At 42.6% G+C, this 17,616-nt stretch overlaps 1 protein-coding gene across 5 annotated transcripts in view; it reads right to left on the bottom strand.

The window, feature by feature from the left end:
• Positions 1-17,616, bottom strand: part of ehbp1l1a (EH domain binding protein 1-like 1a) — a 36,637-nt gene that overhangs the window by 16,951 nt on the left and 2,070 nt on the right. For all 5 annotated transcript variants that reach the window (XM_068713660.1, XM_068713659.1, XM_068713658.1 and 2 more), the window contains exons 2-8: positions 11,759-11,816; positions 11,292-11,387; positions 11,145-11,198; positions 10,855-11,033; positions 10,615-10,754; positions 5,370-5,429; positions 5,178-5,283 (exon numbers count right to left, since the gene is read on the bottom strand). In XM_068713660.1, the coding sequence (XP_068569761.1) occupies positions 5,178-5,283; positions 5,370-5,429; positions 10,615-10,754; positions 10,855-11,033; positions 11,145-11,198; positions 11,292-11,387; positions 11,759-11,816 (693 nt within the window). The remainder of the gene's footprint in view (positions 1-5,177; positions 5,284-5,369; positions 5,430-10,614; positions 10,755-10,854; positions 11,034-11,144; positions 11,199-11,291; positions 11,388-11,758; positions 11,817-17,616) is intronic.

The following is a 17,616-nucleotide window of genomic DNA, read 5'->3' on the forward strand; positions in this document are numbered from 1 at the left end:
GACTCTGTTTTTTCTTGGGAAATTATCTTGACTTGGTGCAAATGGAACACTGGGCATAATTGGTTCTTTTCTTGGCACAGAGGGAAAACCAGGGATGGTTTCCTTCCAGGGACAAGATGGTAACATATCTACCATATGTTCTATATGTTCTTTATCCTCATGTGACTTGTCCTGAATCAGAGTAGGATTACTTCTAAATGGTCTATCTAAAATAAATTCCCTTAAAATATGCCAGCTGTCATTATATGCCATAACTCCCTGTCTACCAGGCATACCTGCAACCATTGTCTGTTTGGGGCATGTAGGGAGAAGACTAGCCATACTTGGAGTAGCTGAAGCCTTGTGCAATGGTGCAGAAGGAAACCCTGGAACACTAGCCTTTCTAGAACATGTTGGCAACATGGCCACCATGACTTTAACCATATTAGTATCAGTAACGGCTTGCTCCTGAACACAAGGCATATATGAAACAAATGCTTCTTTTACCTGCAAATGTTTCTTCCACAGAGAACAACTGTCCCAAACATTATTTTCATACCCATCCACTGCTCCAGCAGAAGCTAACCCTGGAATCCTGCTAATTCTGGGACATATAGGTAAAAGACAAGTCATATTTGGCTCACGTTTCAAAGCAGATGGGAATCCAGGAATACTGGAAGACCTGGAGCAGGACGGTGTTAAGTCCACCATTTTTGAAATTCCTGTACTACCCTCATAAAGAGAACTATAGTCTGAATGCAGGAGTAAAGGACATCTGTTGCTGGATAACCTCTGAGGCAATAACTTCTTATCAGGCCAAACTGTAATTTCTGACTGATATAAAGATGACATGCCAGGAATCTTGGAATATTGTGGGCAGCTTGATTGTAACTTAATCATACTTGGAATGCCTACTGTTTCTCCAATCTGAACCTCAGGCTGTAAAGTGGATGGTGAATGAGAAATAGAATTCCATGTTGTACATAATGGACCAAGTTCCACCTTAGATATGTACAAGCACATTTCTTCTGTACTGGCTTCAGAGCTTGCCACATTTTCAGGTCTCCCTTTCTCCATACAACGTTGTGGGTCGAAACCAAGATCAAAGCTTTTTGTGGAAGATGATGCAAAATCCACTTTCAATTCTTCTCTTTGTTTTGATAAATTGTCTGCTGTGGCTTGCTGTGCTGAGAGAAACCCAAAAGAGTCCAATCTTGAAGACACTTGGTCTGAGGCAGTCATGTTGCATACGGTTTTCTTATCTATAATGGGTATTGGAACAGCAGGGCTTATTTTTTGAGCGTCGCTTTGTGGCTTCTCCTGCTGTGAGTTTTTCGCAATGGACCATTCTCCAGACTGAGCAGCCATGCTCTCATTTCTGAAGGAATAAAGTATACCAAAGTTTGATGTCAGAACAAAAAGGCTGGTGTGCTTTTAAAAATGGGGATTTAACTGACAGAGTAACACGCTACACTTACCCCAAATCCATAGTTACAGCTTCTTTTTTATGGGCCACTCCTATCCTTCCTGTCGGTTTTGTGTCAGAGGTTGTAGCAATTTGAGGCAAGTGCAACAAAGGTCCCTGGAGTGATCTGGAAGTTGGTTGGGGGTTGGTAGGAGAAATGGGTTTGTGTTGAACGGGCTCTGGTTGGGCTATTGAATTTCCTAACTGAATGGACATCATTGACAAGTGACTTCCCGGTTTAACCAAAGGCTCCTTGACTGAAGCAGAGGTATAATCTTGACAATCAGGGTTTAGCTCAGGTGCCAAAGCGAAGGGAGGAACTGTTGGCTGAATGCTCGGGAATGTCCTTGTTGGCCTTGATTCTGTTTGATTCATCTGTGTTTTTGGCATCTCAAAATATTTTAGCCCTTGGGCTACGGGCTTTCTTGGGCTTAGGGGCAGGAGTGAGGCCATACTCTCAGGTCTGAGGGACAAACAAATGAAGATCAGAGTTATGACGTTATGACGTAAGGAAAGTCTCTCCCGCAGTAATGCAGTCCATATCCAGGCCATATTCGCAGAATTCCACTGAACAGCACACAAGCCAATGAGCAACGTAACATGAAACCACAAAAGATAACAGGAGATTCAAACCAGAGTCACGAACCAAACAAGCATTTTGTGATAAATCACGGAACGAACGACCAGGTCTTGCCAAGCAGCCACAGCCTTTTTAAACAATACACTGAAACAACACTGCCAGATCATTTGGCACTTGCTGTTGTTTTAGATACAATCTCAACGTATAAAGAATGTTTTTTTTAAATTCCATATCAAGGCAATTTCACACGCAGCTCAACAAGCAGAGTAATGACACATTTTTTTGCAGTGATAAAACATTGTCACATATAAGCAGCAGAATATGCTTAACAGAGGGTACCACATCCTTGCATCACCAGATTTTACAGTAAAAAAATGTTTATGTCAAAATGAGATATTTACCTTCTTTCGTGAGACATGCGAACAATTACAAATACATTTGAATGGTAGGGCTGGACCCGAATTTTCAACTATTCAGTTCAATGTTCGTTGGGTAGGTTCGTTCTTTATTGTTTTACTTTTGAAAATAATATTTTGTTCTTCACCAGTCCACTCATTTACTTTGGCTTCCCTATTTTGCATTGACCAGGTAACAAACAACCAACATATGAACTTGTGAACTACGAACGGTAGATGTGCAAGCTTATATATCAATTATACAAATCAGCAAACCAAAACAATTATCTGGAAACAGCACAAAGCTGCAGAGTGGGGCTACTAGCAAGCCTTTCACAGTACAGGGAGTCATTTGATTCAATGGTTGTATCGAAGATATTGCTTCGCTTTACTTTGCATCATTTGCTGTCGGCTCAGGCTCACAATCTGGTTTGCCAGGAGAATCACAGACACAATCCCTTCATGTACAAAGTGTTCTGTGCTGATCTTCAATATTGACCAAAGCCCTGGACCACAATTGCTGGGATGAATCAGGACAAATCATGTCTAACCTCATCTAAGCCCAGCCTTACTCAGCCTCAGATTCAGATGCACACCTGGCTGACAGCCTTGTAACTCTGCAAAAAGAGGAAGACTACATACTGTGGGCTGCCTGCTCCTACATAGAGCCACACAAGCCACCGTTTTAATACAGTGAATATCTTTTCTCAATGTAGGGTCTAGCAACATAAACCCATGTTTGTTTAGAAAGAAACAGACTGTATCTATGGAGGGATTTCAGGGCCGAAACTACTTATATAAAAACATAAGAAAGGATACAAATAAATAGCGTAATGCTAAATTCTCACCATAAACAAATAAATCGCAAATTAAATGAGACATTAAATATATAAATGTTAAATGTATTATTGTACTTACAGAGACTTCAAGTAGCTTATAATGATGCCATGAGAATATTACTTCAAAGAGCGAGATGGAGTAGTGCCAGAGAAATGTTTGTGGCTGCAGGAGTCAATACTTTCCAAACTGTTTTAAGAAATCTTATGTATAAATGCCTCTGAAAATGAAATCATCTTGGTTTTATCAAACATAAGGTTTAGTACTAGGCGCTACCAGTCCCAGCTGTGGAGACATTGGTAGGTCTGTGTACTGTTATTGTGCTTTTGGATGTAATTTATTCTGTAATGTCCTGTCTTATCTGGACCCTGAGTCTGAAATAAAAGTTTGATTGATGAATGATTGTATTTATGTATTACATTTTATATTTATATATATATATATATATATAAATTCCCACATTTGTACATTTATTTATTAATTCGTATATTACTTTATCTATTTACGTATTCATTCGTTAAAACATTTATTTATCTATACATTCACTGATCCTTAATGTAACTGATTGGCTACACTCTTACAGGTGTTCCAGGGGTTTGCTAAAGGCTAACGCTGGCCTAACTATGAACTAACCAGCGCTACGAACAAGACCGGCACAGAAGGACTCAGCGGCTCACTTTCTTGTTCCCATAAGCAGAAGGTGGTCTACCCGGTCCGAAGATACCCGAGGGCCAAGCACCGAAGAGACCAACAACCAAAACAGACCAACGACGGGTATTTTTCGTACGCTTTGCATCATTAAATTCACTCCTGAAAACTTTTGAGACGAGAAATCAAATGTGGAATTTTTAATATTGGCAGTTTGAGAAAAAAAATGTATGTTGAATAAAAAAAAGTTGCTCCAATGTTTTCACAGTTAAGAAGCTCCACAAACTGGGGCTGCCAACCACTGTAGCCAGCCATCCAACAAAGCTCACAGACCACTTAATTTGTGATTTAATCATTCATTTATAGTGACAATTAAGAATCTTTAGATTTGTATTTCTATATTTAGTTTCGGTCCTAAAAACCCTCAATATGTATCACTCAACAAACTCTACAATCAGCCTCCTCCTTTGGCTTTGAATAAAAATATAGACTTTTGTCTTTCAGTTGCCAAATGCAAGTATAAAATAGAATACCATATTATAAGCACTGTGCAAATAATTGGTTGCGATGTATGATTACGCAGCAAAAGTCATTAGCGGTAACATACATGCAGTGCGATTAACGTTTGATGGGAATCCTATCAGTAAAGGAACAATCTACCTCTAAATGCTCAAACACTGTTAAATACACGCAGCAGCAATGTGGTTGTATTTCCAGGTATATTTTGTATTTTGTTCAAATAATCAATACAAACAATCGTAATCAGTAATCAAGAGGAAACAGGCAAGACAAAGAAAAGGTCCATTGTTCAGAGAAATGTTGTTCTGCACTGTTGAAAGGAAGACAATGTCACTCTTCTTAACGGATCATTTTTGATCTGGTTTCTGTTTCTTGTGTTTTGTTGCTTGTTCGTCAATATCCTGCCTCTTAGATATTTTTTTACTAAATGATTTTGGGGAGTTACTTTAGTGGTTTTTAATTTGAAAAGTCAATAAATTTGACTAATCAAGGTCCACTCACTAGCTTCTTTGAGACCTTTCAACCCTCTCACATGTTCTTCATCGGCGAAGGTCTCTCAGCTCCAACCACTGATGAGTTTCCTCAGCTGCTGTGAGCAAACTACTCATTCAATACGTCTGACACCACAAATTGATGCCATTAACAGCGTTGGAGTATCCGGGGCGGGATTAGTCCTTTAGAGCCATGCCAACCACACCGTATATCAAGAAAACACCAAACCCCGATCAAAAGGCAACCTTTCATATGAACTCACCCCGCTGATGTCTTCACAACCTCGATTCCAAAACGTCCGTCTCGGTTCTGCTCCGAAGCCCTGGACGACTCTGACCCCCGGCTGGCTGGCGCTCTGGGATCAGGGGCTGAACCGCACCAAGTAACACACAGTTATCCAAGCAGTCATTGTCTAAAGGCGTCACCTATTCTACTCATTGTTTGTTCTCCTCACTTGTGGGACTCGTACCCTGGTTGTCCTCTTCACTCAGCGTGCTCAACTGTCTTTTTAATTCTGAAAGGAAAGGAAAGGGTAGAAGGAATTAAACGGGGGACTATACGCGATAAGCTCGACGTTCACAAGGCACCAGTGTACATCTTATATCAAGTGTTTAGCTGCTGTAATGAAAACAACCAGCAGGGGGAGACGTGCACTTGTATATTGGTGGGGTTTAGTCACTCAGCATGGCTTCCTTTTTGGTTCTGTACCTGTGTCTTGGTCACTGTGTGAGGTTGTGGCAGTTTGGGATATATGAGGCTGAGAGGGAGGAGGAGGAAGAGGAGGAAGAGGAGGAGGCCCAGAGAGCACAAGAGCAGAGGAAGGACTTAAAGGAGAAGGTGAGAGGGTCTCTACTGAAGGGGTGCCCTGGGGTCTCCAGGAAGGAACGAATCCAGACCCTCCATGGGGTTTCTGCTCCAAAGAGGATGAAGCTGACGGAGAGGAAACATGATGGGGGCAGAGGGACGACGGGAAGGAGGAGAAGGGTGGAGGGAAGGGAAGGGAAGGTGGAATATCAACGACACAGTATCAGTCCATCAGTCATCTCTCCACTGGTAGTTCTGTATGTTTATGGTATATGTAACGACAAAACCATTACAAACAGAAGCTCATTTCACAGTGAATCCACGAATGCATTCTCACCAGTGTCCTCATATATTACATAGAGAACCATTTCTATGAAATCCATGTTTATATTGCAATATAATGCATCATAGTCTTAAGCACTCATTAATATCCATAATGCTTTATAACAACAATCATACCTCATCATGAAGCATTTTACAGTGACTTAAAAAGGTCAAGGATCATTATGCTTCATAATTGCTGGTCACTCACTGACATTTAAAAAAGAAAGTCGGGAGTTATAATTCCCATATTTCTAATACATTCTAATCATTTTAATTATTTATGTATGTGTATTTTGTTCCTACGGAAGATATACATCTTTAAAAATAGCTTTGGAATTCATTTTTTACCGTCTCAACTCATTTCTGTCATTTCCTAAAACAGCTGGTCAACGTAGTTTTTACCAAACAAACAGGAAGAAATAGTGCGTCTGTTGGGGACTATTTTCAGTGGCGGATTAATCCACATTTGGTGCTCTGGTGAGTATTCGTGGCAGCAGGAATTCAATGAGAGTCACGACCTAACACTATGCTCGGGCACTGATCTCGGTTCTAGATAAAATGAGCAGAGAATTCTTTTATTCTGAAGGATGAATGAAAGCTACATATAAGCACATTGAATGTTAGACAGTACAGCAGAGAGGCTGAAGGTAGAGCACAATTACATGGCGTCTCTATCTGCTGTTTGTGCAGCACTGCAGGCTGTCCAGGATCGTTGGCAGAGAGATGCAGAAACTTAGGGGAGTAGGCAGGCTGTGCTAGAGGCGCCTGAGATTTAGGAGGCCTCCATTCACTCTGCCACGAAGCTGGAAAAAAAATAAGGAGAAGGGAAAAAACGAACATGTAGGGATGGAGGGAGGAGCAGGAGTAAATGCGTATGAACGGCCTCTGACGGGACCCGTCCCTGTACCTGTCTCGGGGGCAGACGGCAGGCTGGTGGGCCGGGTGAGGGCGGAGCCCGGCTCCCCCGCAGAGGAGAGGCGAGCTTTGGGCTGCCTGGAAGCAGCAGGCGGTGGAGGTATAAGAGGGAAGGAGCTGAGAGGAGCTGAAGATGAGGAGGAGGAGGATGCAGAAGAAAAGGAAGGAACGCCCTGTGCTCTCCAGGCACCGGGACAGGCTGAGAGAGGAAGATGGAGAGAAGAAAAGAAAAGGAAGTAGGGATGAAGAAATGGTCAAACAAAAGCTGCATGTGATTTAAAAGAGCGGAATTCTAAAAAGCCACAATTTGAACAAAGCTGTAAACAAGATAAAAAGTTGCGCTGGAACTAATCAACATAAATTTCACCATGTGCTGTTTATTGGATCCTTTGTCAATTAGAAAGCAATCACTACTCTGAATGGCATCACGTAATACCTGTTTGTGAGCTATCAGAGAAAGTGGGGGTGTGGAGAGATGGAACGGAGGGTGAGGAGGAGAGGGAAGAGGTGGAGGTGGCTTTAGAGGGGGTGAAGGTAACGAAGGCCTCCAAGCCCTCGGCTGGAGAGCAGTCGCTGTGGAAGCTATGGGGCCTCCGAAGAGCCGAAGAGGGCACTAAAAGAAAGGAAGACGGCAGAGGACGGACAGGAAGTGGCAGAGAAGTAAGAGGAAAGGGGAGAGCGGAAAGACAAACCGAGAGACAGAACAATGGTGAGTGGAACCAGAAATACACGGAGGACTTCTAGACAACCTAAACATACATCTCAGATAATCTGTGGGCTGTAAGATTCTGGTATCGGACGCTTATGGTCCGAGGAGGATTGATCAATCGGGGCGGAGCGCTCTTTGGTTGGATGCAGGGAAAAGAGGCGGAACGCACTGGCTTAAATGAAATCTGGGAACCCATTGCCTATCATCTGATTTTGTTTTACACAGGCTACAAAATGAACTGTTGTATCTCAACTCCAACACATTCTTCACATCCTAACTTTTGAATTGGACTGTAGACAATGGGCAATGCACGGAAGAGGAAGGCGTGAACATCCATCATCTGTTATCTGATATCCACTGGCTATACCGGAACCACAGAAATATTCAAGCAGGTCAACGACATGACACGCCCTCGAACCGCCGCAGTTCAGTTTAGATCACTTCTCTCACTGAGCTACAGTAGCAGCCTGGTACAGTAGATGTACTCGCATCTTTATCTTTACAAAGAGAGCTTTTTACCTTATGTTGCCATTTGCCTGTGAAACAACATGAATTCCTTCTGTCATTTACTGTCATTTTACTGTAAATGATTTAAATTACCCCAGAGTCTCAAATAATTGCAACACAGATACAGTTTTCATTCATTGATCTTTTATAATTGTTTCTCTTTTGCCGTTTATAAATAGAAATATAATTTATCCCAGATAAAGGTGAGAATGGCCAAAAAAAAAAATCTTGAAAAGAAAATGTTTAGATAAGCAAGTGGAAAAATTATATTGTAATTGTATTTCTGTAAAATATTAATATATATAAAAACAATTAGGCATAAAACCCTGTCTCTAATGTACCTAACAATTATAATAATAATAATAATAAGTAATATTATTATAATAATTAGTATAAGTATAACAATTATAATTTATTATTATTATTACTGTAATATTATTGTAATTATAATAAGTATAATAATTACACTAATTATGATAATAAACATGAATGCACATCTTTAAAACTTCTCTCTACAGTTGAGGTTAATAATGAGCCACTTTTTGAGGATTCACTGTTTCCACTACAAAGTATTAAGATTTCAGTTCAGCAGTATAATGTTAAAATCTGAGTTGTTATGACTTGGATTGAAATGCTGTGTCAAAACAACACTGCAGTTTTGAGTTATGGACGTGGACCTGGTGCAACAGAATGATTAGAAATCGTAATCCAATGCGTCTAATATTACAGAGCGGTGTGAATTAAACAATTCTTAACTACAAAATGATCTACCAAAATAACCTGACGCTAAAAGTGACAAGAGAACACACATGAGGAGGAATATCTGTGGACCGATACCTGATCCGGCAGCGGGCTGGAAGATTTTGGGAAGCGCAGGAGGGTGAGCGCGCGTAAAGGCTGGCAATGTGTAGGCATAGGGGGAGGGCCGAGCCTGCTGGGTAATGCTTGGCGGTCGTGTGGGTAAAGAAGACGGAACAGAGGGGTCTGGGGGGTCGGGCAGAGGAGGACGAGACGGGGCCGAGATGGCGGAGGAAATGCCAGAGGACGTTTTCCCATCCATCTCTGAGGTTACTGGGTGAAGACGAGTGGAACGGAAAGGACACGGTGAAGAGAGAAAGATGGAGAGGGAGGGGTTAAATGAAGGTTTGAATGATAGGAGGAGAAGACAGGAGCAGTAAAACACATAAAGATGAGAGTGGGGAAGTGGGAATGAGGTTTTACTGTTTATGTGAGGAAACAGAAGAAGTCAAAAAGGGGAAGAGGAATGAAGAAAGAGTGGCCTTTTTAAAATAGACAATGATCAGATAGTGTGTGTTTGTTATTTTCATGTCATGAATAATGTTATTTACACATAAAGTTAGAATACTGTGCAGTGTGTGCTATCAGGAAGGTGGAGACCTTTGAACAGACAGTTACCTGTGGAGCCTGATTCTAATACAGGCCTCCAAGCCAGGTCATGCACTCTGATGACGGAGGAGGCCGAGGCCGCTAGAGACAAGAGGGAACAGGAGCAGACGGAGAGATGAAATGAGAAGGGAACTGACTTTCTAATAGGAAACCAAAGAGGAAGTAGCAGTTTGAGAAAAAAAACTATTCAAAGAGAAACAGAAAGGAGGAAGTCTTTGCCACAGTTAATTAGACCTTGAAGTGTGAAAGTTGTGAATTGCAGCATGTAGCGCAGCAACACTTATGGTATGGTTGGTATGGTATATCAGTCTGATCGGAAGTGTTTTCTCTCCTGTGTTCATGACTTAAGAACAGTCATAAGACAGTTTTTTTAAATTCATTTAAAAAAAAAAAAAAGATCGTCAGGATCATTTACTGGCATGTTCTGTTTTTTTGGGGGTTTTTTATCTGTGAAAACTGGTGAGGAAACAGGCCTGTGAGGTTTTAAAAGCATTCGTGTTTTCATTTCTCCATGTACTCTGAACACAAAGATACATACTGTATATTGTGTGTTAGCAGCTTATGAAAATATTCCCCTGGAACAAAACATGTCCTGTTTAGAACAGTGGTGATGATCCTGACACACACAAAAATAAATAATGTAAATAAAAAAGAAATTTAGAAAGATTATCCTGTAAAAAACTATTTTAAACTGTTGCTAAATTATAAAGACAGGAAAGAAAGAACTATTGAGATCAGACCAAACTTTCTCACTTCTGTAGGTTTGTAAACCAACGTTTAGCAGGTTTGTAGCCAAAGATCATGTGTGAGGCAGTGTGGGAGTGAGTTTCTGTTCTGGGTCGTTGATTCAATACAAGAGTTGCTTTCTTCAGATTAACGTTCATTCCGCTCATAGCAATAATTTAACTTTATGAACTTTAGAGCTTTGAATCAGGACCTTCAGTCTTTGGATCAAGGTTTTAGGATTTCCTCTCATTGCACGTTAATTTGATGTATTCACCAAAGTGATCCTCAAGCGTCTCCCCAGTCTTACCAGTAACATGAGGCGCTTGTCCAAAGCTGGCCCTCCTCTCCTCACCGCCTTCATCATCGCTGTCAACGAAGTCCTCCAGGTTTCCGATGTCACTCTGTTTCATGCTCATCAGACTGGCCAGACTCTGCATGTCCTCGTCTCTGTGGAGAGTAGAGAAAAAGGAACCTTAAAGCATCGGATGGACGTGAATATCAGCGTTGGCTTTGAGGATATTGATATGCCGCTGGATCGATGACTTACGTGGCTTTGCCCTCTTTGAGAAAGATACAAGACAGGTTCAGCTTCAGCGTGGCTTCCACCACTTTGACGGACAGCGGTTTGAGCTTCAGCGTGACATCGTACTGGGCCGGCGTGGCACTGGCAAACTTCTTCATGTTGACGTCCGCCGATGCCAACACCTTCCTGCGGCCTTTTGTCTCCTAATAAATACAAACGATGGACAAGGGGGGGAAGGTTAAGATAGAACACAGAAACGGAATCCTTCTTCCTGAGAATATATTGCAATCACAACTCAGATCCTGCCGACTCACATTTTCAATGACAAAAGTCCAGTCTTTGTCCTCAAACTCGTCTGCAGTAGGTTCCTGTGGAAGGACAAATACATGAAGTTGTGCACTTCCCATCTGGAATCCAACTCACTTGATCAGCCGCTACTACTTAGAGGCTTAAGCTCATACCTTGAAGAGTGTGACGGTGATGTCTAAACTCTCTGGAACCTGCCAAAGCACCAGGCCTCTGTAGGGGTTCTTGATCCCTGGCTGCCAGCTGTGGAGCTGACGGAAAACACAACACAAACAAGTGTGTTTACTACGGACTGAAAGTCAACCTCTGCAGAGCACGCTTTGAATACCAAGACTGTCTAAAAATGACGTTCACAACGGTCTCCTGGGTGGAAGTCCCGGGTTTGTTTGGCCCATCCACCCACCGTGACCAGCTCACTGTGCAGCCTTTGATTTGAAACAGACTTGTGACAGGCCTACATCAAAACAAACATGTTTCCCTCAAAACATAATTTATAATACAGTTTTGTTGAAAGGGAACGTCATTTTTCGGAGACCATGCTGTAAATACAAGAAGACTAAAATGAAGTTCATCCAGTTAGACAACCGTCTCTCTTGAATCTCGTCTCGCTCCGCTCCGTTACCTTTGTGCTGTGACGTCTGCTCCTCCTGATCCACGACACCCTCAGCTTGTCCGGTTGCCTGCGAGCACAAATAGCATCTTAGTTAGCTTCCAGTGTTCCTTCCATCACTGCTTTCTCTGTACCAGCATGAATGCAACACACAGACACAATGTTCTCACACACATGCAGGTGGATGTGCAAACAAGTTATGATTGAGACTGGGTATCGTTTAAAAGATGACCATAGCAGTACCAATACCAGTACCCTGAAAGTGATACTAGTACTAATAGAGTACTTCATACCCATCATATCAAATGCCACAACCACTGCATGTATTCTTATCAGACGCTACAGGCATGTAGGGAAAGCTAACGTTCCAAACTTCTGGCTGGATCTCAACGCACTGAACTGCCAACCCCGTCAAATACTCAACTTCACCCATAGACTGAGTGAGAAGTGGACGTGGTCGCCGTGACGACACCCATTGGTTTGTGGTTTGTGGTTTGTCGTTTTGAAGCCTCAAGTGACGTCTTGACCGTCACCATCTTGACTTTTTGCAACCAAAGAACAGAAGTGACCATATTTGGAATGCGGAGGAGTGAAGTAGAGACGCAGTACACGACTCTGGAAGCGATAACGACCTGTCAATCACAAGGTAGCCCCGCCCTAAATCATCCCCTGCTTTATGGTCTATTGACTCTAAATGGACCATAATGTACTAAATGAACATCATGTTGTATTGAAGAAGACTTGAAACTAGAGATTGAGACCATAAACTCATGTTTACAATGTTTACTGAGGGAATAAATCAAGAGAGAAGTAGAGTCATTTTAGACTAGACTTCTATACAACCAGAGGAGTCGCCCCCTGGTGGACACTAGAGAGAATGCAGCTTCAAGACACTTTTGGGCACAAAAAGGGAACGATTGTCGTTTGACTGGAAAGGTTTAAATAGCAATACAAAGCCCTAGTCGTGATGGTAACAAGCCTGGGATCTGAAAATCTGAAATCACTCCCTCCGTCACTCAATCACCGTACTAAACATAATAAACACTCAATACTTTAAGCGGGAAAAATTGAGATTTCTTTGACATTTATGAATCATCATTATTTTGCATTATCACTGACATGGATACGACTTTTTTTCATTGCATTGTGGGAATTTTCATTGGTACTAAAAAGTGTTAAATCTCACACTAAGAATTAAAATGTATTTTATTCAATGTACCTCGTATGAAACAGTGATCAACTTTAGACCCATCCTAGGGGCCACACCGGCAGCTCTGTCTGGCTGAGCACAGGGACAGCGTTGCTTTGGGCTAAGCGCTAATGTCAGCATGCTAACCCGCTCACAACGACAATGAAAACAGATTCAGGGGGATCACTGAAGTGATAACATCATCCTATCATCATCATCCATTCATCCTGTGGGAAACCTGACGATCTATGGCGATCCATCCGACGGTGGTCGGGATAAACCATCATCTAATTTCATGTAATCTAATAACACCGCGGTCTGAGGAAGAGCAGATGACGACTGATAGCAGCATGCACACGATTCCATCTGTGTGCTTTCATAACACTGAGGTGAAGGGCTCATCCAGCACAAAATGAAAATCTTGTGACTGTGTGAGTCAGAAGTCAGTGATGGAGAACAAGCCTCTTGAGGACAAACAGCTGTGATTGGATGAGCGTAAACACTGAATAGGGGGAGACCTCTCGTATGGCTTCACTTCAGGGGCTGGGATCCACTCTTACGTAATGCTGAGAGCAGCAGCCTGTTGTGTGAACACTGAACCGAGATGTAGTTGAGGCTTGAGGCCGCATTGCGTTGTCGTTCAACGATTATTGTTTCCCGCAATCTGCCCCGAAACGGGACGTGACGTCATGTTTCTGACGTGGGGAATAAATAAACGTCGGTTCGAGGGTCCACGCAAGGGATGCATTTAAAATGAACAATTTATTCAACACAAAACACTGAAGCGGCGCGGAGGGGATCGACACACGCTTGTTTTTTCGTGGTTGTAAACATCATTTTGTACCCTTATTCCATTTCCCCCTCATTGTAGCAATCCATAGACAGAAGAGACGTGACAGGGGAGTGAAGGGACAGTCGGCTACGGTACTGGCAGCTTCAATCCAGAGCGTGTGGAATCCATACGGTCAGTATCGGGCCTTTAAAGAGCGGGGCCTCCCGCTCATGTTGCACGCCGCTCGCAACTATCGGCGAGAAAGGTTGCAAAAGAGTGAGAGCGAATAAGAGAGAGAACAGAAATAGACGTCTGCAGCGCTGATCTTCACAGAGGCTTAATATCAATCCTACACCTGCTGCAAACAACTCAAGTGTTTGTTTCCATCGGTTTGAAGTACGAGGCGCTTGAGCTTCACCATATGAGGGAATGCTGGCCGGTGGGAGGGAAGTTGTTGATCATACGTCTTCTGAATAGTTTCTCCAGACTGTCTGAACGCTCCGATGCGAGGTGGCTTTTCGCTCATCGGTTACGGGAGGCGGTCCATCGAGCCGATCCACATTTCACACATTCTTGTCACGGCCTGTAGAAAACACAGACGTACGCTCTGGGACTTCTGTTGCTTTCTAAACTTTAGAGCGCCTACGAACCCACACGGGTCGCTTTTCAATTAGTTTGCAGGATGAGCGTTCCTCCCAGGACCGTGTGGGCGTCTCCCTAACTCTGCTTGTCGGCTTTATTGCAGCTGTTTCAGGTGATTTCAGTCATTTTCAGACACGGACCTCCTCGTTCACTTCAACTCGCTCTCTCTTAAAGTGGCCGTTAACATGGACATTCTCACGGTGGTGGATTCTTGCTGTGGCACTGGTCCCAACGGTAACGGGTTGCCAGGTTCACACTGGCAACCCGTTTGGGGAAATTGGCAAACCAATTCTTGGCCTTTGGTTGCGATCACTGGTAACCACTTTTTTAACATATGAATGAATAAATAAATAAATAAATAGGGACAGCAAACAGTGTGCACCTCAAAATAAATACATCTTTTTATATTTGTTGCATTAGTGCATTGGCATTGTGATTAAAGCATCCCCCGCTTTATGGTCTGTTTGACTCTAAATGGACCATAATGTACTAAATGAACTTCATGTTGTATTGAAGAAGACTGGAAACTAGAGATTGAGACCATAAACTCATGTTTACAATGTTTACTGAGGGAATAAATCAAGAGAGAAGTAGAGTCATTTTAGACTAGACTTCTATACAACCAGAGGAGTCGCCCCCTGATGGACACTAGAGAGAATGCAGCTTTAAGACACTTCCTCAGTAGCTCCAGATTTGGTATTACCGTGCCTGTAGTGAGACCAAAACCAAAACCTGGACCCATCTACTGTGTCTGGCAACTGGAAACATAACCAGAGACGCGGCGCAGAAGTACTGGGTGGATGAATACCCTGTTGTTATAAAACAACAAGAAAGAAAAGGAAATAGTTCCAGCATCGTAACTCCTCCAAAAACCACAAATAGTTGATTTGCATTCTGCCCGGATTAAGGAAACATGAGAAAACATGTTGCGTCGTCAGGATGATGTCTCTGTATCGCTGGTTGCCAGATCCAGTGAGTGAGCACAGGTCTCTGTAGAGACACGACGGTACGAACGCTGTTATTTTAAGACTCTTTCTAAATCAAAACAAACGTGTTATTGCTGATTTATCGGCAATGAGCTAATATCAGCCATATGTCAGTCTAGACAAGTTATTGGTCCAAATCTAGTTATTATCATGACTTAAGAAGACACATCTCATAGTATCATCATTTTAACTTACTTAAAATATGATCATTTTGACTTACAATCACGTATGATTCACTATGTCACAATATTTGCTTTGTAGTTCATCATTTTTGTAGTATTTACATTTTTGTCATTGCTTCAGAAAAGCCGTCACCTCAGAGATCACCCCGTTTAAACAACAGCTTCACGTCATCGACACGTTCCATAGATCACGTACAGTCTGCGCTCGCTCCTCTGTGCATTATATGAGTAACATACTGTATGTTTGGGTGCCTAAAGGCATGACTGCAGCACAGAACCAGCTCAGTGCATCCATCCTGGATAAACGCCTTGTTTGACAGGATCAGAGACAGAAACAAGTTGATACTGGTTCAGAGTGAGAAATACTTCTTGGATCGTACAGAACACAGTGACGGGAAAGGTGGGCCGCCGTACAAGCCGGGGCTGGAGGATGACAAACGCTGAGTAATGGGAACGGTATTGAAGGAACTCCTGCAGCGCCAAGCAGTCGGACCGACAGCGGATGACTGTTCTCTATCACTGGGATACGTCGGGTGGGGACGTTTTGACCCAAACCCGAGTGTTCCACATCAGTATGTCCCCTGGTACCCATTGTATCTATTAAATGGAGGAGTCATTTGTTAGACCAGGACTAAGTACTGAACCTCAAACAAACAGCCTCGTACAGAAAGTTGCCTCTGAGTGTCTCCTTCCTGTTGACTTAAACCAAATGCACAACTCGCTCCTCTACTTGGACGGAGCGTTGTCGTTGACACAGTCTGCTGGAACAGCCTGCAGAGCCTTGCTTTGCTTGAGGGGAACCATAATAACCAAAAGCACAGTCTTGGCTGCGTCAGTGCATGTCTGCTAGTCTGCCATTCTATTTGATGGACAGTAACTAAAGCCTGCTAGACTCCACTATGAAATGTCATAAGCAGGGGCCCAACAGAGGCCTCACAGGTTGATCTTCAGCAAATCCATTTTGAGAAAAGTGGAACCAGAGATGTCACAATTTAAAAACTGAAGTAAACTACAACCAACAGTTTCTGAGCCTTCACGGCGACGTTAAGGCTCACCGGCACCATTAAGGCAAATGTTCCAGGGCCCCAAAACCCCATTCGGTCATTTGCAGAACGGCCCTGTGTAAAAGTAGTTATAAGACCTTAATTACTTTAGTTTAAAGTCTGCTCAGATGTGTAAATACATTTGCAGGGAGGAGTTTAGAAAGGGCCCAACAACAAGCTTAGCCCCGGGGCCCCCAACAGATTAAACACATCCGTGAGAGACACCTACTAATTTGTTAGTTTTGTCCAACACCTAAGATGTAGAGTGCTGCAGGAATGAGTCCTAAAACCCAGAGGTGAGTCAGCATTTGTTCACTTCCGGTTCCCTGGTCTCAAAGACGACGGGCTTTTTTTTTAATGTGTTGTTTTTTTTATTATAGCATAAGATCTGTGCTTAACACAAGCTTAAGATATTCAAACTTTATGAACTGCAATATGAAATGCGTCTTTTGAAGCTTCAGAAAGGTGGTTGCTAAACATCATCGCGCCAACCAGTACACCTTCAAAGCCACGTTGTGTGTAAACTCGCACTCATGTGTCCGTGGTGTCGCCTAATTGTGTTTATGCTTCAAAAATGGCACACAACGATTTTTCTCCCCTCATTGGCTTCTTGTTGAGGGAACAAGTGCGACGTTAACTTCCTGTTGGCCAACAAAAATACATGATCTGAGAAAAATATGAGAAAATGACTCTACTTCTCTCTTGATTTATTCCCTCAGTAAACATTGGAAACACGAGTTTATGGTCTCAATCTCTAGTTTACAGTCTTCTTCAATACAGCATGATGTTCATTTAGTACATTATGCTCCATTTAGAGTCAAACGAACCATAAAGCAGAGTATGCTTTAGGGCGGAGCTTACTGTGATTGACAGGTCTCTACCACAGCGTTGTCCGTTCTGGCAGTTATCCGAGTTTAACCCGGTGTTTTCAGTTCATGAACGTTAAACTGGAACATTTTGGCCAACTCAAAATATGTTGCTCAGCCTTCGGTTGCACTTAGCTCCACCCTCTCATGTCACTTCTGGTTGCCAAAAACCAAGATGGCGACAGACAAA

The sequence above is a fragment of the Cebidichthys violaceus genome, unplaced genomic scaffold (assembly GCF_023349555.1).
Source record: "Cebidichthys violaceus isolate CVI_PGR_0920_01 unplaced genomic scaffold, fCebVio1.0.p SCAF_19, whole genome shotgun sequence".
Taxonomy (NCBI): domain Eukaryota; kingdom Metazoa; phylum Chordata; class Actinopteri; order Perciformes; family Stichaeidae; genus Cebidichthys; species Cebidichthys violaceus.